This window comes from Stegodyphus dumicola, chromosome 3 (assembly GCF_044657685.1).
Source record: "Stegodyphus dumicola isolate Sdum_Otavi_A_Nest chromosome 3, ASM4465768v1".
Classification (NCBI taxonomy): Eukaryota; Metazoa; Arthropoda; class Arachnida; order Araneae; family Eresidae; genus Stegodyphus; species Stegodyphus dumicola.
In genome coordinates, this window is record NC_140770.1 from 147,356,291 (window position 1) to 147,383,145 (window position 26,855).

A 26,855-nucleotide genomic window follows, 5' to 3' on the forward strand; every position below is an offset into this window, starting at 1 on the left:
TCTCGAAAGCAGGTCAAAAACTATATATATTCTACCCGTACGCTGAGAAAGACAGAGTCTTGAGTAGGTTGACTTCAGTAGCAGTGTTCAAAGGAACAGAGTTTGAAGACGATATGCTTTAGTGTGTTACGAATTTTTTGCATAGAGATAGATGAATTTAGTGCAATTATATGTGCAGTTTTTGTATTTTTTCGTATAATTTAACATAAAGATCTAGAGATGATGCTCTTCCGGAAAAGTAAGAATACAGGGCCACGCTCATTTGGCGAGATATCGCCAAGTGGCAACAATTTTGGAGACTATTTATGGTTTCAGAAGTAAAAACCAAAATGTTGCCAAGTTTGGCAAGAAATTGCCAAAAGAAGCCAAGCTTGGCGACACTTTCATCTGATCCCTGTAAAATTGTACATTGCAATTGAATTGTGTATTGTAACTGAATTGTATATTTTAATTGAATTGTATATTGTAACTGGATACTTTAAATGAATAACTGTTATTGATGTTCTGTGTAACCGTAACCATATACGGCTCTCATATGGATTCCAGTAATTTCGAGAAGCACAAAGTGCAAGAAATATCTCGGTGCCCGGGAAAAAACTATATAAGACCGGAGAGAGCATGTACTCTCATTTGTTGTTAGTTGTTTGTTCGGCGTGGGTTCGTAGTACTGAGATATTTCCGGGTCAGTTCGCTCTTTAGATGTGCTTTGCATTGCATTGTATTTAACATTCTTAGTAGTTTGAAGTGTGACTACTGATTGTACTCTCTGATACTGTAAAGAATTGTGCAACTATTTTTGTGGAAAGTTACAGAACTGTTAAGTGTTTCATTTGGTAAAATAAATTTTATCACTCTATCTGTGTACATTCAATCTATCACAAACCCGTACGTACGCAACAAGAACAAAGATATTCAATACCTACATTTATTTCTGTTCTTAGAAATGGTCAATTACTTGATTGATCTCAATGAGAGGTTTCATTGTAATTATACTTTAAAGAAAATGTAAATAAGCGTGAATAAAAACTTTGTCCTGCAGAACTTAGATGCGAAGAAATAAAACATCCGTAAGCATTTTCGCTTTTTCCAATTAAATTCTTTGTCAAAAAAAAAAAAAAAAAAAAAAGCAGATGGCCTAGATCAGCAGATTTCTTAACAGGAAAACTCTGAAAGATTTCACGTCAATGAATGGACCTTTTTTTAAGAACATTTGAAGAGTTTCAGGGATTTACGAATAAAAAAAGAACTCCCATTATTCTCTCTAATGGATATTATTTAATTAATCCTAACGACGATGATTCAGTTGAGAGCGTATTCAATGGCTAAAATTTGTTGTTAACTGAAAAGTGTTGCTTGGGGCTGAATTTATGAAGGAGAATGCTGATAAACAAAACAAAACTTTAGTTTGGACTGATTAAACCGAATAAAAGAAGGGGCATTATGCTTATCTTTAATCTCTTAATTTGACTTCTATTGTTTACATGGCCTTTCGCCTCTGATTTTGACATGAGAAAAATCTTCATTCTGGTCTTCTAAAAATTTTAATGTTGTTGCGTTATGCTGCACTGTGCATTTATCATCCATACCATTTGGAGAGAGTTGCCATTGCATAAAATTTGAGATCTTTAATTTTTATTCTAAACAGCCTTCCAAATTACCAGTTTTAATACTGTTATTATTAGCAAAACGCTAGATTAACGAGGCATTCTTCGTGTTCACTTTACGTATGGAGAAATTCACAGAGAACCCATTCAGCCAACCCGTTCAATGAGGTTCGAACTTGGGTCGAATATCAGAGTTCAGCTATTTTATTCACTCTTCGATGTGTTCAAATTTTAAGGAACGTGCTGGCTGCAATTACGTTTCTTTGGTTTTCTAATACGTAACATTAACATTAGCTAGTTTCTCTTCGAAAATTCTTCACCAAGCCATAATTTTTCTCAGCAGATACTTCTACTGTGGTTTACTATTATAAGATATTTTCTCCCCTTTCCGCGTGCCTTCGTGGTATAACTGGAAGCATACTCGACGCGCCAGTCGCACTTTAAAATATATAAGGTTGTAGAGACATTAGGTTAAATAAAGCAGGCAAGATGAAAAATTAGCAACGCCTTCGCCGAGAATCGAACCACGGACCTCTGGAATACCGGCCCAGCGTGCAGACCACTACACCACGAAGACACGCTAGGAAGGAGGGAGAAATACCTTATAAGGTGTATAATTTGAATTCGACAAACATTCTCTATTCGTAAAAAGCAAATTTAAAGTTAATAAATTTAAATGAAATTTAATGGAAACAAATAAATGATTAATTATTGCGAAATTTAAGTATATAACGTATTTTCGCCCTCCTTTTCGCATGTCTTCTTGGTATAATAAGATCTTTAAGAAAATGTATGTGTATTGATCAATATGATTCACAATAATTTTCATAAAAATGCTCATCACGTAATTTCTTGTATCAGAAACCTTATTGTAACCGATATTTTATTTTTAGTTGCGTATAAATGCAAAGATTTCCCTCTTCAGTTTGTGTTCGGCCTCTGAATATGAACCGATGAAATATCTCGGTGAATTTTTTGTTGTACAAAAGTCAAAATTTGTGTTTTATTTTTTATAACGAGTACAAAACTGTACTAAATATAATTATAATAATCGGAGAAACATGTAAAAAGTTAAGTTTTCTAACTTTTTCGAAAGCGATTTCTTTAAATTTAAAAATGCCAAAGCATGAATATTTGCGTCATTTGAAATATTTTTGAAAAAGCCGCCCAGACAGTATAATGGCTAGGGAAGTCTGACTGCGATACAAAAGGGGCCGAGTTCGAATCCTGGAGAAGGCACATATGTAAGATTTTCTGTCCCTTCATAAGAGATAAGGATAAGGAACGGGGAACGTGGGCACTATGCCTCTACCATACGGTTAATTAGTATAGCACCACGTCCACCATGATCTAGAGAACCCTTAAGACAACACTAATTCAAATACGTGAGTACATTATTGAAAATGAATGATTGATTACAAACAATTGTGGTATACCTTGGCAGTAAAATTGTTGCATTTGTGTAAATAACAAGTTGCATTTGTGTAAATAACAAGTTACGATAAAGACAAAGATGTAGTGATAGTCTGTAAAGTGCTAGCGATTAGTATTCCAGTTGTTGCCATTAAAAGAGGATACTTCCTGCTGTAATGGTCACTCCAGGGTCATTTATTCTGCTGCGCAGAGGTCTGTGTCGAGACTGGCTAGCTTCTCCATAATTTTGATGAGCTGCCGGCAGAGGTGCTTCTGTTTGACATTAGCTTACAGAATGTCTGTGTGTTTGTAGTGGGAATACGTATGTGCATCCCGTTAGTCAGAGAGCAGGTAGTGGCGTAATGCTGCGGAGTACCCAGGTGACCGCAGCTGCACTGGTCTGTGTCAGTCGTACCGTGCCTGGCAAAGTACTCCGGGAAGGGTCTATGGCCTGTAACATAACGGACCAGGTGCGGGTTAGTGTAGAGCCTGGCTGGATTAACATATAAAAGATGATAATGAGTACAGCTGCCGGTCTCAGCAATGTCCCACTCAGCCTGCCACTTTGAGAGTGCTTGCAGATGGAGCATTCTTTTTAAGGTAGAGTGTGGTCACGGTAATGCTAGCTCCTCGGCTTCCTTATTTTAGGGCAGCGTCTTTCGCAAGGAGGTCTGCTGCCTCATTTCCCATATTGCCTGCATGGGCTTTCGTCCATGTCAGGAGGGCTTCCAGATGTTTAAACTGTCGTAAGAGGCTTTGAATTTCCTGGATTATTGAGAAGGAGTGTGCCGGATTGTGCAAGGCTCGCAGAGCTGACATACTATCGGATACTATAACAGCTTTTTTGATGTTGTTGCTGGCAATATATTGTACTGCTTTCTGGACAGCAACTGCCTCCCCTTGAAAGACGCTGTTGTTCCCGTGAAGATGGCCCTTCCATTGCGTGACTTGCTCCTGGCCTTGAAACGTAACAAACGCGCATCCCACATCGTGGTCCATTTTGGAACCATCAGAGAAGATGAGGGTGTTGAACATTTGTATATCTTCTGGCTGTCCGTCCATCTTTGAGCCGTCGGTGTAAGCATAGGTATTGTGCCTATGGGTCTCGAGAGACTGTTATTTGATGTTGACGTTTATCCCTATACATTGCTCGGCCGGGTGCTTGTCTAGGATCACCGCAGGTACTTCATAGTCACTCGGCCAGTACGTCGTATCCTCAAACGATGATGGCACATTGAGCTGTTTGATTTGCTGTAGAACTGCTTCCCGTTCTGTGCTGATGTGTAAGGGAACCAGTCCTGCTAGAACGTTCAGCTCATTTGTGGCCGTTGTGCGAAATGCCCTCATTATATTAAGAGCGAACTGTCGTTGAATGCTGAGCAGGTGCCGGACCTTTCGGCCCTGCATCGGCTGCGCCCACACGGCCGCACCATATGTTACCATTTTTTCTGTTACAGTCTGATACAGGATCTTATGTATATGGGAGATAATAGTTCTTCATAGGAGGTAACCCTGTCTCTTCATAGGAGGTAACGGTGGCCGCCTATTACGTGCTTCTACAATAAAATGGTCACTGCTTCTGGCCTTAGTAGGGGCCAATGTCGTTATAGGCCGTTAAGTGGCCGCCATTTGTAATATATATATATATATATTCGAGATTGGAAGTATATGTCTGCAACCAACAATTGCGAAAAAAAGCCTCTTGTGATAAAAAGGTGTTCGGTGCCTTTTGTGTAAAGCACCCAAAACAAGTTAAATTAGACAAATTCAATATTACGTCTTAATACGAGAATATATATATTACATATATATATATATATATATTATATATATGATAATTCGTTGTGATAATTCCTAAAACAATCGCGCATTGATGAATAAGGGCAAAACCAAATAACAATGTACAGTTATTTCCTTTAATATAACTCATAACTTTTTTCTCTTAAAAATAAACATGATAGATGATTACAATATTAAGCCCACTAACTCCCGAGAGAAAGGGAACTACTACAATTTTAATAAAATTCAATGCTATGGCTATTTTTCATTCGTAATGCTAATTTCTTATTAAACATTATCATAAGAACCGGGTAAGATATTTTCAAAAGAAATCAAATTCTCATTCATAAAACACCTTCGTTAAATTTATATATAAATATATATCTTTACACAAAGAAAAATTCACCACAATTATTGCACATTTAACTATTCCTTTAAACATAGCATTACCCAAATTAAAGGTGATTAACCAATATTCAGTTCACCGATAATAATATATATCTATATATACTACACATTATGTGTAAATTTTTTTATCCATTCCTTTTCAGCCTTAAGCTTATAAATCATTTCTCCCGCCTTTTTAGAATACTTTCGTAGTGTACTGGTTAGCACGCTGGGTGCGTATTCCAGAGGTCCGTGGATCCATTCCCGGCGAAGGCGTTGCTCATTTTTCATGTCTCCTGCTTCGAAATAACCTAATGTCTCTACAGTGGCACCCGAACTAAAAGGTGGTGAATGGTGATTCTTCATCACCAGGATTTGGCGATTGGGTCCCCTAATCCCCAGTCGCTCTTTAAAAGGGGAAGTATATAAAGTATTTCTCCCGCCTTCGTAGTGTAGTGGTCTGCACGCTGGGAGCGTATTCCAGCGGTCCGTGGTTCTGTTCCCGGCGAGGACGTTGCTCATTTTTCGTCATTCCTGCTTTAAAAATAACCCAATGACTTTACAAGCTAAAACCCCGGAAGATATTGCATTCATTACCGAGTACTGTTGCACTGAACCGGGGATGCGAGCACGCATCTAAAACCGGATCCAAAAAATTTAATCTCAAGAATATTCATTCCCCATATTGCTAATTAATATGGATTATTATAATGTGGATATAATTAGAATTGAGTTAAAAGTTTAAATATTCTTCTAGCTATTCCAACAAGTTACATAAAAGTAAATTAAAAGACTTTAGGTTTTCATTTTAACTATTCAGATTAACCTAGTTTAATACAAAAGAAGGCTTATCTGATGCTCATCAGGAATGGTGGCCTCACAACCATGGAAAAGCAGGCAGATGACAAATTCCTTCGGTAGTGGCACTCATCCTGGCTTTCTCCACATGTAGACAAATTCAAAGCTGGGGAAGATGTCGGAGTTCCTTCAATTTACATCAATTTTTTTTTGTATTAGAAACATATTATGATTAATATAGTTTGTTACTCCCTTTTTAGTAGTAATTTCTTTGTTAAAAGTTGTAACATGTTTTCGTACTTTAGAAAATCGGCTTTAAAGTCTTTCTAAGAGCGGTTCATTGCATTAGTGGATTAGTGAGTGAGTGAATCTCTAAAAGTTTAAAGTGCTGTAGTTCTACGGTAAACAATGTTTTAATTCCACAGTTGTTGAAGTAAAAAGCAGCATTTATAGTCGATTGTTTCAAAAGGTTGTGCAACTGTGTACTTTTTGAATGGTTGATCATTAAGCGATAACGAACGCTGAAGGAAATAAACAAGTTTGTTAAAATTCCAGGTTTGGTTTTATGTTATGCATTTGAACAAAAATATAGGAAATTAAATTATTAAATCGGTTTATGTAAAGATTTCTAGACATACAAATGATTTTTTAGAATCTAGATAATTATTATAACTATAGTGATTCTATAAAAATCTATGATACAATGAGAATATTTTGTAAAATGTTATGAAAAATTAATTTCTATTGACAAATTGGCTGAAGCATGCATAAATTTCGCAAAATGTAGTGTTATCAGCCGTTTGAAAGTTTTGTTGAAATAGCTACGGTTGATAAAATTTCCACTGCAAATTTCAAAGGAATATTTTTCTGTTAGAAAAATAATTTAAAAACGTTGGTATAAAATTACTTTTTTTTAAGCAGCAGTGATGCTATTAGTCTGGATAATTACTTTTGGTTCGTATCACTTTTCAAATGAAAGGATGTTGCCCCCCAAATAGTATCACCATTTATTATTTTTAAAGTAATAATATAGCAAATGTAAGAAAATGTATGGTAATATTTAACACTTTATCGGGAATTGAATTAAAAAAACATGCAGTTTTTAAAAATTTTGGGATTTTATTGTTGAATTTTGCGTGTCGTAATTTCGAAGAAAGTGGTGGTTAATAATGTTAAAATTTAAAGTTTGAAAAAATGTTATGTAAATCGCCATCTTAAGAAAAATGAACATTTATATTGGATCATTGATGGAAACGGGTTGAACGCAACAGGATCGTTGATGTGCCTTTGAATCACGTGCTTTAAGATCAGGTAAGCAGGAAGAAATCAAAAATTTATTAAGAAAATAGGCAGCCTAAGTAGTACACCAAGCACAATAAGGGATGAAGTAACTCAAGGGGAACTCGGATATTCTCGTGTCCTTAGGACACGAAATGAGTCGTAAAATTTCTCAGATGACTCTTAGCGTAAAGCCTAACTTGTAATTCATCTAATCGCTAAATCTCACAGCAAATTCGCAATTGTTTCACAATTGAGCTCTCCAACTTACCGACCCGTATTTATACTCTGCAATACGGACTCTAGAAACGTCTGCTCATAGGGCTTCGAAAATGTGTTTTCTCGAAACTTACTTAAAGTCGTCAATTTGGCGAAAAACCGCCATATGTCCTAACTTCTCAACAAGCCCTTAAGGAACGAAATTGTCTACATTTCGAGCTCTAATTGAGTTACACAGCTCCCAAACCGTTGCATCAGAATTAAAAGATTTTTTATGCTATGCAACAAATAAACACGACATGTGGTCAAGTGCAAAATAACATCAAATTACCATTTTAAAAATAATCAATAAATAAAATAAATAAGTAAAACAATGGAAAATGTTACAATGCAGAAATTTAAAAAAAACGATAAAAAGATTAAAATATTTACAACAAATCCTTTTAGTGTATGATATATTTACAAATTTTAATTTACAAATATTTACAAGATCGCTTCCATCTTCAGGACCGCATGGCTTGGGCAGTGCAGCCTCCAAGACTAGGAATAATTAACTTTTATTACCGTTTTAAAATGCAAGTCTGTCATGATGCACTACTTTTAGGTTTAGAAGAAGGATGTTTTACTTTGATTTACTTGATTACGGCAAAACACTCGAGTGTTATCTGCCTAAGGGAAGACTTTCGTGGAGGACATTTTAAGGGAAACTGGCTCGTATACACGTTACACATGAGGAAAACCGTGAACACTTCCATGCAGCCAGCCCATTCGGCGGAATTTGAACCCCGGCTCGAACTACCAGATTTCAACTTCTTACATTTCCTAACATTTCCGTTTCCACCGTCTCTAACTCATCTTAAAGCTTTTCTTCTATGGCGGCTATACTCTTATTCGTAGCACCGGCACGATTCCCTTCAACAGCGGCAATGCATTTTAGAGAAAACTGACGAGGTACACGAAACAAATGGGACTGTTCTGTATCTCCTGTTCTTATGGGACAACTGACGAAATTTAACTTGCGTTTGTCATGTCTCAAAAGAATGATTTAGGATATAAAATAGATTTAGGCATAGCAATGCTCTAACTTACGTATTCAGGTATAAAATCAGACTTTTTCTGAAACGACATACCGATTTCTTCCAGATTTCGATTCTAGGACTCAAATTCTGCGAAAGTTCCAAGTTTTGTAAAAATCGCACGAGTAGTTTTTAAAAAATTAGCTCTCAAAATTTTAGATCCTCAGTGGTATATACTGATTAATAACGCTTTTTTATTAAACTTACCTGATTGTTTCTTTTACAATTCAAAATTAGGTTGATTCCAAATAACATTTACATACATTTTCAAATTTGGTTTTAAAATTTTTATCTTTTAGTAATTTTTATAAATTTTTAGATTTTTGGGTACTATTTGGTTTTGGGGGCCGTAAAAAAATTGCAGCGAAAATGTAGGCGCAAAAGCGCCAAATCTAGCAAACGCGCCCATTTAACAGCGCGCCAAATCTAGCGTACGCGTTGATTTCAGATTGCGTAAGTTTATATAGTTTTATATTTCTTAAGACGCCATTGACATACTAGTTTAATTTTTAAATCCTTTTTTGATATCCTATGGATTTAACAATTTGGGAATTGCCAATGACGAAAAGTCGGCAATAGAATTTTGGGTAAAGTGCAGAATCACCCACTGCTTGACGCGTTATTAAGAATTGCACATACTCGGTATCCATGTGCACATCGACCTATTTTCACTTAACAAAAATCCCAGAATTGCACAAAAATGGCACTGCGCACACCCTTGACTTTATCTATGTACACATTGACCTATTTTCACTTAAAAAGTAAAAGAAAATTGACAAAAATTCAATTGTTTTTACCCTTGTAAAAAAGCGGCAAGCAAGTACGTGAGCGATTCTGCACTTTACCGAGAAAAGAAAAGGCATAATTCATTATAGAAAATTACGTTTGAACAACCAACGAAATGAAATTATGCTTTAGCGATAAGTCGGTAGCGAAATAGAGATGCAGGCATCCATTCAGTTATGTTTAGCAATTTTTATATAAATTATGATAATGATCTGAAATAGTTATTGACTCTTATGCTTCTTAGTCATGTTTAGCCTTTTTCATATAAATTATAATATTAAAAAAGTATTATATGAAATTAATCTTTCATCTAAATTAAAACATAAATCTTAAAGAGTTATTTACTACTATACTTCCTTTTTTGCGGCAGTTATTAGGGTTGCCGCAATTATTTTTCTCAGCATTGGCATCAACAATAGTTTGGCGATTTTTTACGGCCCTCGAAACCGAATAGTACCCATTTTTTAATTATAATCTGCCCACCAGCGGCCGAGCGGTAAAGTCGCTGAACGCTGGTAGTTCGGTTCGAGGTTTGAATCCCGCGAACGGGCTGGCTGCATGGGTATTTTCGTGGTTTTCCCCATGTGTAACGTGTATACGAGCCAGTTTTCCTTAGAAAGGCCTTCACGAAGGCCTCCCTCCCCTTAGGCAGATAGCCCTCGAGCCTTTGCCGTAATTAAATAACTCAACCTAACCTAACCTAACCGTTAAGAATTATAATCTGTAAACGTTTTGCCATCATCTTTAAAGTAGAGGTATTCCTAAGCGAACGTGAAAAAATGCGAGTTATTCATTCAAAATTTCCCAAGATATACGTGAACTTATATGCGCGTTCTGAAATTTGGCATACTTCTTATAAGCCGTAACGACATCAAATGTGTTTTACACACTCTGTTAAAATTATTTGAAAGAATGAACGATGAACCTTTTTTTCCGCTCGTGCACAATATGAAAAAGGGAAAGGAAAGTAGGTAACCATAAATTAGGAATTTCGCCATGTGAATTATTCTTGGCGCAAAGTGAAAAAAGTGCTCCAAGATAAATTTTTGTATTTCTCGGAAAGTTTCTGGACAAATTTTACAAAAGTTAATATTAAGGCATAATTTGAGTTGTAGAATCGAAATGTGAAAAAAGTACTTATGTTATTTCAGAAAAAATATGATTTTATATCTAAATACGTATGGTAGAACAATTCTATATATAAATCTAATATCTAAGTCGCGGTTTCGAAACATGGAAAACGCAGTAGTAAATTTCGTCAGTCGGCCTAGAACGGGAGATATAGAAATATGCCTTCCTCCTCTTATGTGTGCATGTGTGTGGATAAAGTGTACTTTCTTTTATTTGTGCTGCTTTCTTTTTCAGCCCATTGGAATTTGCTTCGATGGATTTCTTCATTTCTGTAAAATTTCCGTCCATGGAATTCTTCATCTCTGTAATCCTTCCTCGATTCAGCGGAAATTTAGGAAATCATTTCCATTATGGCTATCAACTGTTCTTCCTTGCTCCTGGTTATCTGTATTCAAAGGGATTCCAAATTGTGACATCAATATGATGATGAATGATGAAAAAAATATAAACATTCATGAGTCTACCGAGAAAATGTGGAGCATCACTCAACAATCTATCAAAGATTCTAAGAATATGCTGCTATTAAAAACTTAGTGATTTTACTGGTAAATTTTACTTCTACGTATAATAAAAGAAAGGGTCTATGTGTGTATGTCTTCCGTTCGTGCTGCGCGTAAGATAATAGACCCAGGACTACGAAACTTGGTACATAGGTGCTTAACTTTCTCACTTTAGGTGCATCTAGACAAGAGCCAGTAAACCTCGAAGCGTTTTTTTCAATATTTGAATGATATTTTTTTAAAATTTTATCTTTTTTGATGAAATCGCATCATTTTGAATAGTTTCATTCTTTTAGAAATGTGGCTTTGGCAATAATTTTTCGTTCAATGCTTTGTATGCTGGACTGCTGACTGCTGAAAATATGAGATAAAATATCATTAATTATACACGCAACACGCACATCGCAATCTACTTATTCTGACGCGCATGTGTTTCGCGAGGCACAACAGGAAGAATTTCCTTTTTTCCCTCCCTCTCTCTCTCTATTAGCTAATGGCAAAGAGGTTTGCATAGTTTGACTTATGTCATCCACAAAGCACAATTTTGATTGGTTATTGCTTTCTACTGATAATTTCATTCTTTTAGAAATGTGGTTTTGGCAACCATTTCTTCATTCATTGCTTTGGAATCTAGACTGCTGACTGTTTTCTCTTGAAAATATGAGATTTATTGCTTATTTCATTGTAAATTATTTATATTATATTTTAATTATATATTATTATGTAAAATGTTCTGCATGATTGTTTTCTAGGAAACAAAGTTCTTAACTTCCTTTATACCATTTGAATTCTTAAGATTTTGCAACGGGAAGTTGGCTAATTTATTTATTAGGATAATTAATATTTGTGTTAAGGGATATTGCTTAATTTATTGTAATTTTTTTATATTTAATATATTTTTATTGAATTTTTTCTGTTGTTTGTGTTTTTCATAAAGTTGTTCTGCAGAGTAAAATTTTGCGCAGTTTTTAAATTTAATGTTGTCCCTTTAGGAATTTTTCTGGTACATTTAAAAGCCAGACGAAGGCTGGTCGCATAGCGTGTAGTATGGTACATGTGCGAAGGAAGAGGTATTTAATTATAAAGCTAAAAAGATAAAAAATTTTATGTAAAAAGGATTGAGTCCAAGAACAGACTGCTAGATGGTGAGCTCAGCTACAGAATAAAAACACCTTAGCAGTAAATCTAACGCTTCGGTTAAAAATCTGAATTCTTTCAGATATTTTTAAAATTAGTTTAAACTGTAAACTTTTTAAACTATAATAAATACATTTTAAAACTATAACTCTTACTTTATAAACGATAAGTTATAACTTTTAAATTATAATATATATTTTTTAAACTATGTATAATATAGATATATAAATATTTTTAAACTGTAATAACTAAACTTTTTTAAACTCTAATTTTACTTTCATTACTTATTCCGTATGTCTTATGTTTTACTTTTCTTAACTGCAGGGTTTTGATTTATGCAGTTTGCTAACTTTCATTGCTTTCTAAACTATTATGCCTTGATAACATAATAAATGTGAACGCCTAATGAATAATCCTGATGTATCGAAACGGGAAGAAGTCGCAAGACCAAGAAACTTTAAAATCCATTGTATGTAATTATGATCATCATATATAATCAATCAATGAGAAAGTTAAGCATCTTTGTCATCTTTGGCTCGATACTAATTAGTTTTGTTTTCTAATTACTGTCAGACTCCGAGTTTGTACCTTAATATGTATTTAACGATCTCTATGATTGAAAACCTAGTTTAATGGGCGTGCAGAGCAATAAAAGAATGAAATATTAAATCCGTACCATTAATCATCTAAAACAATTTTTGAATAAACCGAACTTTTATTTTAGTATTCAGATTTCATTGGAGGTAAATTAAAAAAGGGCGTTTTACATGTATTCAGGTACTGAAGTTATTTTGGATGATTATAAAATTGGATCCTCGTATAAAACGTTACAGTAGTTTAAAACATAGGGTATTTTCTCTCTCCTTTCCGCATGCCTTCGTGGTGTAATTGAAAGTATATTTGACGTGTGGTTGAATCCCGGTGAGTGCACAGCAAATTTTTTTCACGTCTTCTGCTTAAAAAGCTCGAATGATTCTATTCGTTTGTTTTCGATTCAGACAGAATCTTAAATAGGACAGTTATTTCTAATTTGGCAGCTTTGTTGTTTTTATGACACTGATTTGGAAATCAGTTTCTGAGTTTCGTCGTAAGAGTCTTTAAAGGAAGTTGTTTCGTAGTAAAAAGAAACCTCTCTGCATACTTTGCACATTTGTACAGCCATTAGGATTATTTGGAAGGAGGCATGCTGAAAAGTTAGCAACGCCTTCGCCGGGAATCGAACCGTGGATCTCTCAAATACGCGCTGAGTGTTCAGACCACTACACCACGAAGGCTCTCTAAGAAGGCGGGAGAAATATCTTACATACACCCCCTTTTAAAGGGCGACTGGGGTTTTTTAGGGGACCCAATCGCCAAATCCTGGGCGAGAAGAAACATCACCCAGCAGTCTTTGTAGTTCGGCCGCCACTGTAGAGACATTTAGGCGTTTTACTCTTTGCATTACTCGGGCGTATCGCACAACTTCAAATATAGCACTTGATACACTAGCTGGTACTCTTCCGTTATCAATCAGTGCAGAAATGGAATGCACCTATATGAAAGTTCTTCAACTTAACCAAGCCACAGAATTCAACAACCAAACCTTTTGGCCATCCAACTATGAAAAGAAAATTAACCCCAATCTTATCCATCCAGCGCTTCGCTTCAGCAAAATAATATTCCCCACGTCTGAAGAAAATTCAAATTCATCTCCAATTGCTTATACTGATGGATCAAAAATTGAAGGAAAAGTTGGTTCCGCAGTCTTTTTCCAAATTACCCCCTCAAATATCATCAAATGGAAAGGCCATCTCCCTAATAATGATAGTGTTTCCCAAGCGGAATTGTCAGCTATAAAAGCAGCGATTGAAATAGCCATTCTCAAAAATCTCAACGAATTTAGCATAAAATCTGACTCCCAAGCAGCTATTCTAGCTATTAAAAATCCCTTACCTTCCTCTCCATTGATATCCGACAGAAATTCTCTTCTCGGAAAAATCCCAAACTACAAAATTCAAATTTCATGGATCAAAGGACATAGTGGCCATTTTGGTAATGATCAGGCAGATGAACTAGCCAAAGAAGCAGCTATTAATCAAGATGGTACTGAAATCATCATTCCGTGGCCTCGCTCAAATTTCAAGTACCAACTAAAACAACTTGCCTCGAAATCTTGGCAAAATTTGTGGAACAGTGCTCCACAGGGAAGACGCACATATAACTTGATGCCCAATGTAAGCTTAGCATCTCTGAACTCGAATCCTTCCCTAAATTACTTTATAACAGGACATGGACCCTTCCCCACATATTTTTACGCAAGAAATTTGGCAAATTTTGACATCTGCATATGTGGGGAACAGGGAACTCCTGATCACTACGTTTTCTCATGCCCCTTAACTGAGGATATTCACATAAAATCCCCAAGAACTGACCTCCTGGCATTCCAAAGATTTTTAATTAAAGATAAACATCAATATCCAAAGTTTCAGAAAATTATGCAACGACTCTCTTCCTACGGCCTAGATCTCTGTCAAGTGTAAGTCAACATACAGTTTAAACTTAGTGAACTTTTACATGCTGTGATTATGGACAAAACGGATCCGCTCGTGAACTTTATAAACTGCAATAAACCAATATATCTGATATAACCCATGGACACCTCTTTAGCATTATTATAACAATTCATTTAACATTGTGTTGCCAGTACTAATTATAATTATCTCATTATCTTTATTCGTTTATTAATTATGTTTATCTCCTATTTTTGTTGCACCAAATCAGATGTTCAATTTATCTTGTGAATCTCAAATTGTATTCCTACTATTTTGTAATCTACTTATGCCCTACACCATTATTTTTAATAAATACTGGATGCGGGGCGTACTGTGGAATTGCACGATGTACCATAATAGGCAAACTTTAGACCTTTTGAAAAGCTTCAGTCTATGCAAATTCTTATAAAACTTGCAATTACCCCCCCTTTTTTTTTTCTCTCAAAGAGTTAGTATGGGAAGGCATTACCAGTTGACCTATGGTACATCGCTGGTGTCCCCCATACTTTTACCTTTACCTTTACCTGTAGAGCCATTTGGATTATTTGGAAGCAGGTAAGATGAAAAATTAGCAACGCCTTCGCCGGGAATCGAACCGCGAAGCTCTCAATTACGCGCTGAGTGTGCAGACCACTACACCACGAAGGCTCGCTAAGAAAGCGGGAAACATAATTTATAAATTTAAAATTTGAGAATAATTTGCGATGTTTATCTTTTCTAATGGGTCAGATACCTTTGAACAAAATAGCCAATCTAAAATTTGTATACTTTCGTATTATAATATTATAATTCGAATTCTTACAAGCATTTTAAAACAAACCCCAAGCAAAACGTCGCTCCACAACCAAATTTATAGTTAAAAATATCAAACATTGCAAGTTTTTCAGATTTGGGGATCAGATAATTTTTTACTTCCAAAGTAAATGAAGATTGTATTCGCCAAAACTTTCGGTTATCATGTTTCAATGAAAATATATGTATTTTAACTACTCTCGAAGCCATTTGAACGACGTTTTTCCCTGACATCACTACGTACGGACAGAATAAAGGACTAGCACTGCAAAAGGGATTGTAAAATTAAATTAAATTGGATTTCGAAGTTTCTTCAGTATCCAGTGCTCTTTTCAGCTTCCGTGCCTTTACAGCATCCCTTTGCAGAGGAGTAAATTTCAATTTTGTGTACCGAAAACTCTGTCATCCAGTTCGCTGGCCGAATTGCTTGTTTCAGAATAGAAACTCTAATTTTAAGTAACCGACAATTTCGCTTCTCGAATAAAAGCGTCAGAAACTGCGCTTAAGTTTAAGCTAAAATAAATCAATTTCGCTTTTTCAAATTAATTTGTTTAATTTTTAATTTTTTTTAGTTTTTATTTTAAGAAACCATCATTTGACAAAATTCCGTTATGGGGACCGTCTGAAATCGCAGCAAAAATATATGTGAAAAGTTGCAAATCTAGCAAACGCGCACATTTTTTCGCAAACTGAGCATAAATTTCCTTATGCTGTGTACTGTTCGTAAATTTAAATAACTTTAAATTTTTAAGTCAGCATTAAAATATTGGCTTAATTTTAAAATTTTTTGATAACGCCATGAATATGACAATTTGGGAATTGACCAGGGAGAAAAAGTCTGCAATAGAATTTTTTCAAAATAAACATATTATGTATAATAGAAAATTATTCGCGAAGAACCAAAAGAGGAAATCATGCTTCGTCGACAACTCGATAATGAAACGGCGCTGCAAGAACAAATCTTATAATGAGAAGAAACATTAAGAGCACAAAATTAGTCGGAAGGATAAAAAATCCTATTCCTTACAGCCGTTAGGTCCATCTACGTTTGGCGTCAAGAGATGACGTCTATTGAATTTTATGAACTCTTGCTGAAGATGAACCTCAGTAGTAAAATTTCAAGCAGCTAAAACTGCAAGAGAACTTCATTCAACTTCAATGAACAGCAATCAACTGGAAGAGTTACATGTGTAAGGTATGTGCCCCAGTATTAATGAACTCGGCCTACAGTAAAAATCGACGGATGTAAGAAATTATTGAAATAGAGGAAAGCCTACTTCATTCGAAGAAAGAGATTGCTAAGTGCAAGACGTCGTAGATCAATAACGAAAGCTGGCGTGACATCTCTCTGCTGCTGCAGGACGGCCGATACGTCGATAAATTTTGTCGCGTTGACTGCATGAAGATTGATGTACCTGTGGTTTGTGTTATTTGTCCCCATCGTATGTGAGAGCGCGATTGAATTGGGCTCATGAACACCAGAGCAGTAGAGACACGTCCTCTATACGGATGAGTCTCGATGTAACACCCAGAACGATTCCGGAAGGGCAATGATATGGGGAGAGCCAGGAACACGCTATTGGGCGTCAAACATCCTGGAAAATAACCATTGAGGAGGAAGCTTACTTGTATGGGCTGGAATAGCAACGGACAGCCGCACCGACCTCTACGTGATTCCTGATCGTTCCGTCACAACCGTCCGATATCGCGACCAATTTTGCAGCTTCTTATGTGTGCTTTTATCGCTGCAATAGGTACTGACTCAATATTTATAGACGATAACGCCTGCCCGCATAGAACGCGAGTGATGCAGAGGTATCTGAAGAATCAAACCATTCCACATTTGCCGTTGTCTGCTGGATCAGCGGACCTGAATCCCCTACAGCATATGTGGGACATGTTAGGACAACGGATAGCAGGTTGCAGTCTGCCAATGTGCACCCCTCACGAGCTTCGACATGCTATACTACAGAAATGGGCGCTACTGCCACAACAAGCGATCAGCGATACTGTTCCCAGCCTACCTCGCCGTTGTCAAGCACGCACTTCAGCTAGAGAATATCATCCCCGTTATTAGCGTGATGTCTCAAATGCACGTTTTTCCGACCCAAATGGTCTTACGAGTTGTGATGGTAGTAATACATATATTTTTGTATGTCTTTGCTATGTATTGTTTTTTGCTATATGCTCTAGTAATGCCGCACCAACCGCTTAGATCAGTTTCACGCCTATTCATTAAATAGTTTTTGTTTTTCCCCTGCTTTGCCTTTGTTGCTTATTTTTTTAATAGGAATGTATTTTAGAGCATAAATCTGCAGTATATACGAAACTCTGTGTACTATAAAAATTATACCGCATACATACAAACTTTTTAAGTAATTTTATATATTTCTTTGCAGGTGATTTAATGTGCCCAGCAGCTTGGGACAGTTTCTTCTGTTGGCCTCCAACGCCGGCCGGATCCTCCATTTCATTCCCCTGCCATGGTATTTTTCCTTTTCTCCAACCATCGGAGTCCACGTCAGAGCAATCAGGTTTGCAGAATTAAAGTTCGTTTTCGAATAATTGTTCAAAATTGGAATTGATTCTACCCTTAACGCAAAATATGGTCTTTCGCAATACTTTTGACATTTTTTACATATTATGAGGCTGAAATGTTGTCTTTCATTGCTATTTTAATAATCTAACTTGCTGATATCAGGATACTTATTTTGAATTGAAGTAAATATAGCAATTTTACATACATTCTGCCCACGATGAAGTCATGATACCATGTTAGTACTGTACTGAGGGATAATATCAGAGACTTAATTGGTGTTTTTCAAGTGTTTAGCATAATCTCAATGAATATCTTCTCTTCGTTCGATAGGATTACATAGTTCTATTATCCAATTCTTTATAAACAATGCAGTCCTTACTCGGACTGTCGCAGCATCCATCCATTTATGGGCGGATGGGGCTGCTCTGACTGGCGCGTCTAGCGTGCATAAAAGTGCAGACATCGTTTTCAGGTCAGCCATAGTTTGTCAAGATACAAGAATTATCCAGAACCTTTATGAAATTCAGTTTATACCACGAATAAGGCAATTTTCATCGAGATGCCAGGACAGCCAAGTTCAGATTTAAGAGAATTGCTGCTGAGTAGCTTTAAGTGCTGGTATCATTATAAAATCGACAAGGGGGTGGAACATGAAAATTCCCCTCTTTTATGCTATGAAGCAAACAATTAGATTTATTCATTTCGAATTAAGGACAAGCTAACGACGACGGGGTTATGAGAGTCTAATATGTTTACCGTTAATTAATCTTTCGAATTTATTTATTTACTTTATTAATGTCACTAAATATTTTGTTCTAATGATTTTATTGTTTTTTGCTACACTAATCCTGCAATGCAATTAATATTTCATATGTTTTTAAAAATATATATATAAAGCGACAAGATGGAATTAAAAGCGGTTGCTGGAAATTCCCCGAATTGTTAATAGTCCCGTATGCTCTTGCTTCCACTAGAGTACAATTAAGCATTTTTAAGTCAATTTTTCAGGACCTTAACAAATGCTTACACTGTATGCAGAATAAATTTTTGCACAAAGACTTAAAAATCAATTATATTAGTTTGCAAACTTAAACGGTGGTCCGTGAAAGGGTATTTAATGCGCTACTATCGTTCAAAAAAGCGTATAAAAGTGAGACTGCATGGTATCTATTTCTACTTGCCCGATTGACGAAATTAAACTTGCGTTTTTTATGTCTCAAGTTTCAAAAGCACGACATGCCATATTTATTAGATTTATATATCTATAATATCGTATTGCTCTAACATAGATATTCTGACACAAAATTTGACTTCTTCTAAAGTGACATACCTATTCTTTTCTATATTCCGATTCTATGACTCAAATTATGCCAAAGAATCAAGTTTTGTAAAAATCGCTCGAGTAGGTTTTAAAAAATTACCTCTTAAATTGTTTAAGGTTTAGCTCCTTTATGTTAATTGGATTTGGTATGTATTTATTAATATCTATTTTTTATTAAACGTACTGGATTCCTTCTTTCACAGTTCCAAATTTACGTTCAATCTAAGTAAAACTGGCAGATGTTTTCAAATTAATTCGAAACTTATATATATATATATATATATATATATATATATATTTTTTTTTTTTGTAAATTTTCTAAATTTTTCGAACGCATTTTTCTATCATTAACCTATAAAACTTTTACCATCACCTTAATGTACCTGTCTTTCCAGTCGTACTTGAAAAAAATTAGAGTTTTTTATTCAAAACTTCCATAGATATACGTGAATTTAAGAATTGGCGCGTTTTAAAATTTGGCATATGAGTAAGCGATAATAACGCCAAATATGCGCTATCCACTTGATTAAAATTATTTGAAAAATGAAAGATGCACATTTGTTTTTCCGCTCGTGGGCAATAAAAGCGAAAATAAAACAGGTTACCGAATTTTCCCAAGGCGAATTATTCTTGGGGTAGACTGAAAAAAGTAGGCCAAGATAAATTTTTTAGTTTCCCCTTACGTTTCTCGCCAAATTGTACATTATTTAATATTAACTTATAAATTGAGTCTTAGAATGGAAATATGGAAACAAATCGCTATGTCATTTCAGAAAAAGTCTGTTTCTTTGTCAAAATAACTATGTTAAACAATGCTATATATAAAATCACTATCTATATATAAGTAATATCTATATATAAATAATATCTATATCTTGTTAACAATTAAATGGCACTAAGCCTAACGAGGGCGCCATTGGGTTATATTTGAAGCTTTCAGTAGAATAATGAATGCAGTGAGTTTGTGCACCAACTTCAGTGTCTTTTTGCCGAGTGGGACCAAAAGTAAACTTTCAATTTTGTGCACCAAAAGATCTGTCTCTTTGCCTACTGGCCGAATTGCTGGTTTGTGCATAGAAAGTCTGATTTTAAACGTAAAAATTGTTTTTAACTGTATTAGGTGCTTTATGTTTTCCTGTATTTTATAATTTTTAATGAAGATGTTTCGAGATTTTATGTATCCTTGCCTTGCTGCGAAGAGAGAACTCATTGATTGAATGAGAAATATATCTCTAATGAAATTCGAGGCAATAAATTTGAAGGAAATGCAGCAAAAAGTGTGTATAATTTAATAGGCCATACAAGGAAGTCATATGGTGTCCACATCAGATTTTTTATATTATTAAGATTCAGGCATAGCTGTTCACAGGATTGGTGTGTAGCAATTCCCCCGTCTGTCATGAAATGGTTTTCTGGTTTTAAGTTAATGTTTCTCTTAAATTTGCAAAATTGAAATTACGGTGTGAACTGTGATTCACTTTAGTGTTTATTCAAACTATAAGTATAAAGCTAAATATGAACTTGTTAACAGGCTATTTTGTGTATTTTAAACAGATAATCTGAATTCTAACGATTACAACTTCTTTCTCATTAGCTGCAAAAAGTTGTTATTTTACTTATCTTTCCTTTTTATTCTTTATGTTCTATGGGCTAAATGCTTAAAATTAAGTAAGCTAATCTCAATAAATAAAAGAAACGAAAGTAATACCTTTAACCAAAGGCAAGAGTTACAGTTTAATGTGGAACGAGGTTCCCTTTTTTTTGGGGGGGGGGTAACAAAAAACAAAAGAAAAAAAAGAGGTCTGGTTTCTAAAAGATTAAAATTAACTTTGCGGTTGCGAACGGGTATATTATTTAATCTCTTTTAACAACAGTCAGTTAATTTTTAATTCCTTGCACGAAGTGATAAGGAAGTATCGTAATCGCGAAAAATTTCGAGTATCATATTTCAACGAAAATCACCATTTTGCTGGTTATCGAATTCAATTTAAGGATGGTTTTGCGTGACATCTGTAAAGACAGAATAAAGGACTTTTTTCTGCAAAATATATATATATATATATATATATATATATATATATATAAAACTGATTTAAAAAAGAATTCTGAAGAGATTTTTTTCGTGGCGTCCGTCCGTACGTACGTACCTGCGTACGTTATGTATCTCGCAGAACTCAAAAACGAGTACCCTCAGAACGTTGAAATTTGTATATAGGACTGCTATAACATGTAGATGGCCCATCCTCCCACTTTGGTTGCAATCGGCTGCACCAAAAGTTAAATGCACTCTGTCACTCGGCTCATTGAGCTCAGTTTCTTTATTCTCATATGTTTGTAAATTGCGCATTTTTTGCTTTAAAAATGATTGAATTGTGTTGTTCTTATCTTCTGGTTAAGGTTTTTACGCCTTTACTTAACCTGCATGCAATAATTGTGGAATTATCAACAATTTAAAAGTTTTTTTAAGTGCGGCTACACATAATATTTGTTTAGCATGGCAGCCATACTTGTTTACATTTAAAACTTAGTAGAATAGTGAATTTGTTGCTAATCTAGAGAAACTAAGCTTCTCAACAACAAAGTAATGTCTTCTTTTATGATTGCGAATTAAATTTATCAGGACTAGTGTTTCTTTTGACTTGCTTTCGAAACATGAATGGTCCTGAATAGGAACAGGAAGCTTACTCAAGCTATGTTCAAGAATGTGTGAAGTAGACAATACAAGCAGGAAGGGTATACGAAACCTTTTATTTTCTATACTTTACAGGAATTTCCGAAACTTCGAAATACAGAGACCAACCACTTGTGGTATGAACGTAAGAATATAAAAACTACTAACTAAAACTCTAACTAAAACTAACTTTGAATTAGTATACAAGTGCCTAGCACTAAGATTAGCCTTTATTTAATGAAAGGTACGTATGCAGTACGCCGAGCTGCTTAAACTACAATACGTTCGCAAATTATCAAGAGGACTAAACCTCTGGCCTTGAAGGCAACCAGCAACAGAATGAAAACTCGTAAAACTACAGTGGCAAGCGGCTTGCTTCCAATAACTCATTCCTTTCTCTTGCTTGGCAAAAAGCCACAACTTCAGTACTTGGCGTTAGCAAGACAATTTGCATAAATAAGTTAAAGTGTTTAATTCTGGCCGGAAGTAGAAAATAAGAAATGATAGTACAGTTTTAAAATAAAATAAACGTTAGTAAAACTTAGGATCCTTACAAATTATGCTTAATTCATTCTGGAATTATCATGTAAATTTTTAGCTTATTTTTGCATAGAAACTGTAATTTTAATTGTAAAAATTGTTTTTTAATTGTCTTAACTGTATTTGGTGTTTTATGTTTTTCTATATCTTTCAATTTTTAGTGAAAATGTTTAGAATCTTGATGTATTTTTGCCTTGCCAAAAATGAGAACTGAATTAGTAGCGCATGCGCATTTGGTAAGCGGCGCTGAATCGTCAGCCAAAATCTGTTTCTTTTTTATCAGTTTAATTTCTTTTATACATCGTTTTAGATTAATTGCAGTATTTGAATAGAACATGTGGTAATTCTTCAGATGATATAATTTTTTGTGCAATCTGAGTTATAAAATGAATGAGACGTAACGCTGTTCATTGAATCTAGCATCGAAGTGTCGCTATGGTAAATAATTATAGTGGACTTTAAAGAGTGCATTTATTCTATTTTGGTTTGTGCGCAATCGACGAAGTAGATTTAATTCAAAATTCGGTAGCTGTTAATTCAAATGTTTAAATGAAATGCAGAAAAATTGCGTGTAATTTAATATTCCGTACAGGGAAGTCATGTACACATCAGATTTTTTGAAACGGAAGCATAACTTAAATAACTGTATACAACAAATATATGCAAGAGTTTAGGCATATTACAATGCAGGCATTATATACCATGTCAGATTAGGTTTATCGAGCTGAAACGATGCTGCAAGAAAGCATTTATCTCTGCCATAAAACCTTTCAAGGCAGGAAAAGTAAGTGCTAAAAGATTGCTCTCGTGCAAGCCTTCAGCCTCCATAACTGATGTGATGATGAACATAATGAAAGAAAACTGTAGAGTAATAGTACAGTAACTGAAGATGATTCTATGCATTTTGGACACTGGATTAAAACTTCGAAGCGAGTTCTATTCCTCTACCTGAGTGTGCATTTCTCAAACTAACTGCAGCACTGGAATTAATGCATTGAGTGTAGTGGAGGATATTTTGAAAAGCATCATGTGGGCGATGTTGATAAAATCTAGATTTTCACTAATGTGTGTGTGTTTTCTCGTTTCATTTCGAACAGTTCTCGTACGTCTAATGCCGACAAATGAGAAAATGTAATTTATTTGAACAAAAAATACAACAGCCATGGAGTTTCCGAGTTTTTTCTCTAACTATCTAAACAATTTCCTGAATTTTTATGCTTTGCTTCTGTTGTAATTAATTACATCGCACGCTTATTTTTTTAAACCAAAACTCACCCATTAAATGCTCAATTTTTTCATTTGTTTGTATTAGGTGTGTATAATTAAATTCGCATAAAGTTGTGCATGTTTTGGATAGTAATATTCTTTTGATTATACCCTTTTGGACTCTTCGTTTCATTACATTCTTGCTGTTCACAGAAAATACAGAAGCGGTCGGTGGATCTTAATATGTGGTGAAAAAAATTGCATTGATTTAAAATTTACTTAAATCTTTGTATTCACGTATAGGATGTTCAAGCGTTATTGGTTACGGACTATTTACTTAGTGCTGAGCCAAGGGCTTTCATTTATGTATTATATGAAAATACAATGGATGGGAAAATCTTGTAAAAATACAATCTAATTTTTATATAACTCCCATAAAATAAAAATACTTTTTAATTAGATATTGATTAAACTTTATTGAGTTAAAGGTAAAGCTTTGCAAACACTCAATAGTAAATTTACAGAGATTTGCATAAGTAATATTTGTGGGACGTTCATTGAAATTTAAATAACAAGAGTTTAAAGAAATCCGAAACAATAAATCATTTAAACGTGGAGCTTCTGTTTATTTTACAGTTTTTGTTTATCATTTGCTCAAACGATTCTGAGTTTTATTCTGTAAAAGTGCTGAAAATTGATCATAGTCAATAAATTCGTTCTTTAATATATCCACGAATTTTGCATATAATTTATGGCTTCAAAGTTTTTAGTATAATAAATAGTATTGTAAAGATTCTGTACGGTGTACTTCTAAGTTACAGTTGAATGGGAAGAATCTTAAGAACTAGTCAGCGAATAATTGCTTGAGTTCGTGGGGTAGAAAAAACACGTGAGAAGGATGAAATAACCCTTTATTATTTCAAATAAAGTTTAACAGAACTTTTTCTTGGAGTTTTACAATAAAGCCAACACTCGGGCTTGAACTTAGGAAACTAAGAATTAAAACTTAACTAATCTTATCTAAAAAGATATAGCCGAAGCTATCAAGATTCTAACGAAGTTGGCCCTTAACGCTAATTGACTGCGAAGCTATCAAGGGCTTAAAGTACGGCCGAGCGTAATGATAGTTTAAGAGAAAGAGAGTAGCCTGAAAAAGCGGACGCGTGCTAGCCAGAATCTTTGGTTCTCTCTGACTAAGACAGTAGAACTTTGCTGTTAAATACCGCTCTTCCTCAATTTGCGTTCAAACGGGGTTCTAAAACTGCGTTTTAGCCAGAAGTGGTAAGTTGAACTTAAGAAGGGATAGAAAGGAAGTTCAACTCAAAATTTAACTGTTAATAAAATTAGTATAATCCTTACAGTATATGTTTTACTGTTTGAGAAATGTTGTATTCATCGGAATATTTATTATTAGGAGCCTGAGAAGTTTTTTGGCAACATCCTTCCCTTTTATATTTACTTTAAAGCTCCTACGCACAGTACTGAGTTATTTTGACCTCAATAGCAATTTCAGTTGTAAAAAAAGAAAAACAATACAGACGGAATTATAGTGCATCCAGATGTTTCCCAATCAAGTATTCAGTTACCGATGTATGTGGAGGGGAAAACTATGACCCGCGATCCCCTTTTTTAGCCCAAAACAGGCGTTAGTCTCGAAACGGCATTGTGCGTTGAATCACTATAAATGGGGTATCACTTTTCAAATTGTAGCCACCAAACGTCGCCGTGTATTATATTTAAAGAAATTTAATAATGAAGAATCTGCGAGAATATATGCATGTTTCTCGTATTGTATAAAAACAACGGTGGCCACAGCAATCCAATTTTTAAGAACGTAGTCCTCCACCCGAAGAGACGTAGAAGCCGGAATTTTGTATTTCGAATTTGTTTTATTATCTAGTTCATATTTTAGAAAACTTTAAGCGAATTTTTATTAGCAAACTCGTCAATTTCAGAGCGAGCAGTAGCAACACTGTACAGGAAAACAAAACCAAAGTTCGCTGGAGATAATTCATTTTTATCTCTAGCGCGCGACACTGTCTATCGGAAATTCTAAAGATATGCTGTTTTTAAACATTTTTAAATTTTGCTGTTGAATGTAACCCTCTGACCGTTATTGGCCGGCTGTATCTGGTCATCAGAACTTTTGCTACTTGGCATATATTAGCTTATAATTTAAGATATTTTGCTTTCTTAATTTCTTTAATAATGCAAATATCATCTTAATGAATGTAAGTTTGTGAAAATACAGACTAAAATAAGTAATTACGCTAACTATCTGAATCTCTAGTTCAGCAATCCAGAAACTGGTTGGAAAAACCTTAAAAAAATATGGAGATATTTCTAAACTTCCGATTTTAAGATAGATTTTAAGAATAATATTGAGTAATACAGACACTAACTCTTTAAATTTCGCTTTCTATAGAGAGTCTATCACTCGTTCCTGTAGGAATGAAAATATTATTGTTTCAAGTAACAGGCCAGTTGCGCAGACAAAAACTGTATATATAACATTCATACAACCTAGATTTTCAAATGGTGTTACAAATGAAATTATTTATGTTTCAGTGTTTTTAAACCGTCCGCAACAGGAGGCATTATGATGCAGAAGTAATTCAAAAATTACTTTCTGCGTTTGACATCTCAGGAACGTCCGATAGACTGCAGTATTTTTCTTCGTATAGTTTGGTCTATTTTTGAAGAAGCCTGTGAAAAATCCGAGCAGGAAATGAGTACGTCGATTATTGGTAGTAGGATGGCTTTTCCAATATAATTTTGACCTACGGCACTTTGCATGACGGCATCCGACAATGGCGTGCTCCTTTCACCCTTGTAATAACGCCACATGTACTCTTTTAGAACTCAGATTTTAGGTACCGGGTATCTGGTAGTTGTGATGTTCGCTTACATTTAACCCCTAACCTGGATCGGTATCTAAGCCCACAAACGTAATGATTGTCTCTACTATTTACCAAATCGGTTAAATGGCAAACTGATTACTCCACTGATATGCACTGTTGTCAAAAACTAAAATTATAATCACAAAAAATGCTTTATCTCTAAATATAATTGGTTTATTATGATGAAATATTGCACACAGATGCCTTTTGTTGCAAGACTGTTAACAGTAACGTAACAAAGTCCCAC

At 34.8% G+C, this 26,855-nt stretch overlaps 1 protein-coding gene across 2 annotated transcripts in view; it reads left to right on the forward strand.

The window, feature by feature from the left end:
- The window catches only part of LOC118194085 (PDF receptor-like), a 583,685-nt gene that overhangs the window by 332,733 nt on the left and 224,097 nt on the right, over positions 1-26,855 (forward strand). For both annotated transcript variants that reach the window (XM_085813435.1, XM_085813434.1), the window contains exon 2: positions 17,831-17,965. In XM_085813435.1, coding sequence (XP_085669561.1) covers positions 17,831-17,965 — 135 coding nt within the window. The remainder of the gene's footprint in view (positions 1-17,830; positions 17,966-26,855) is intronic.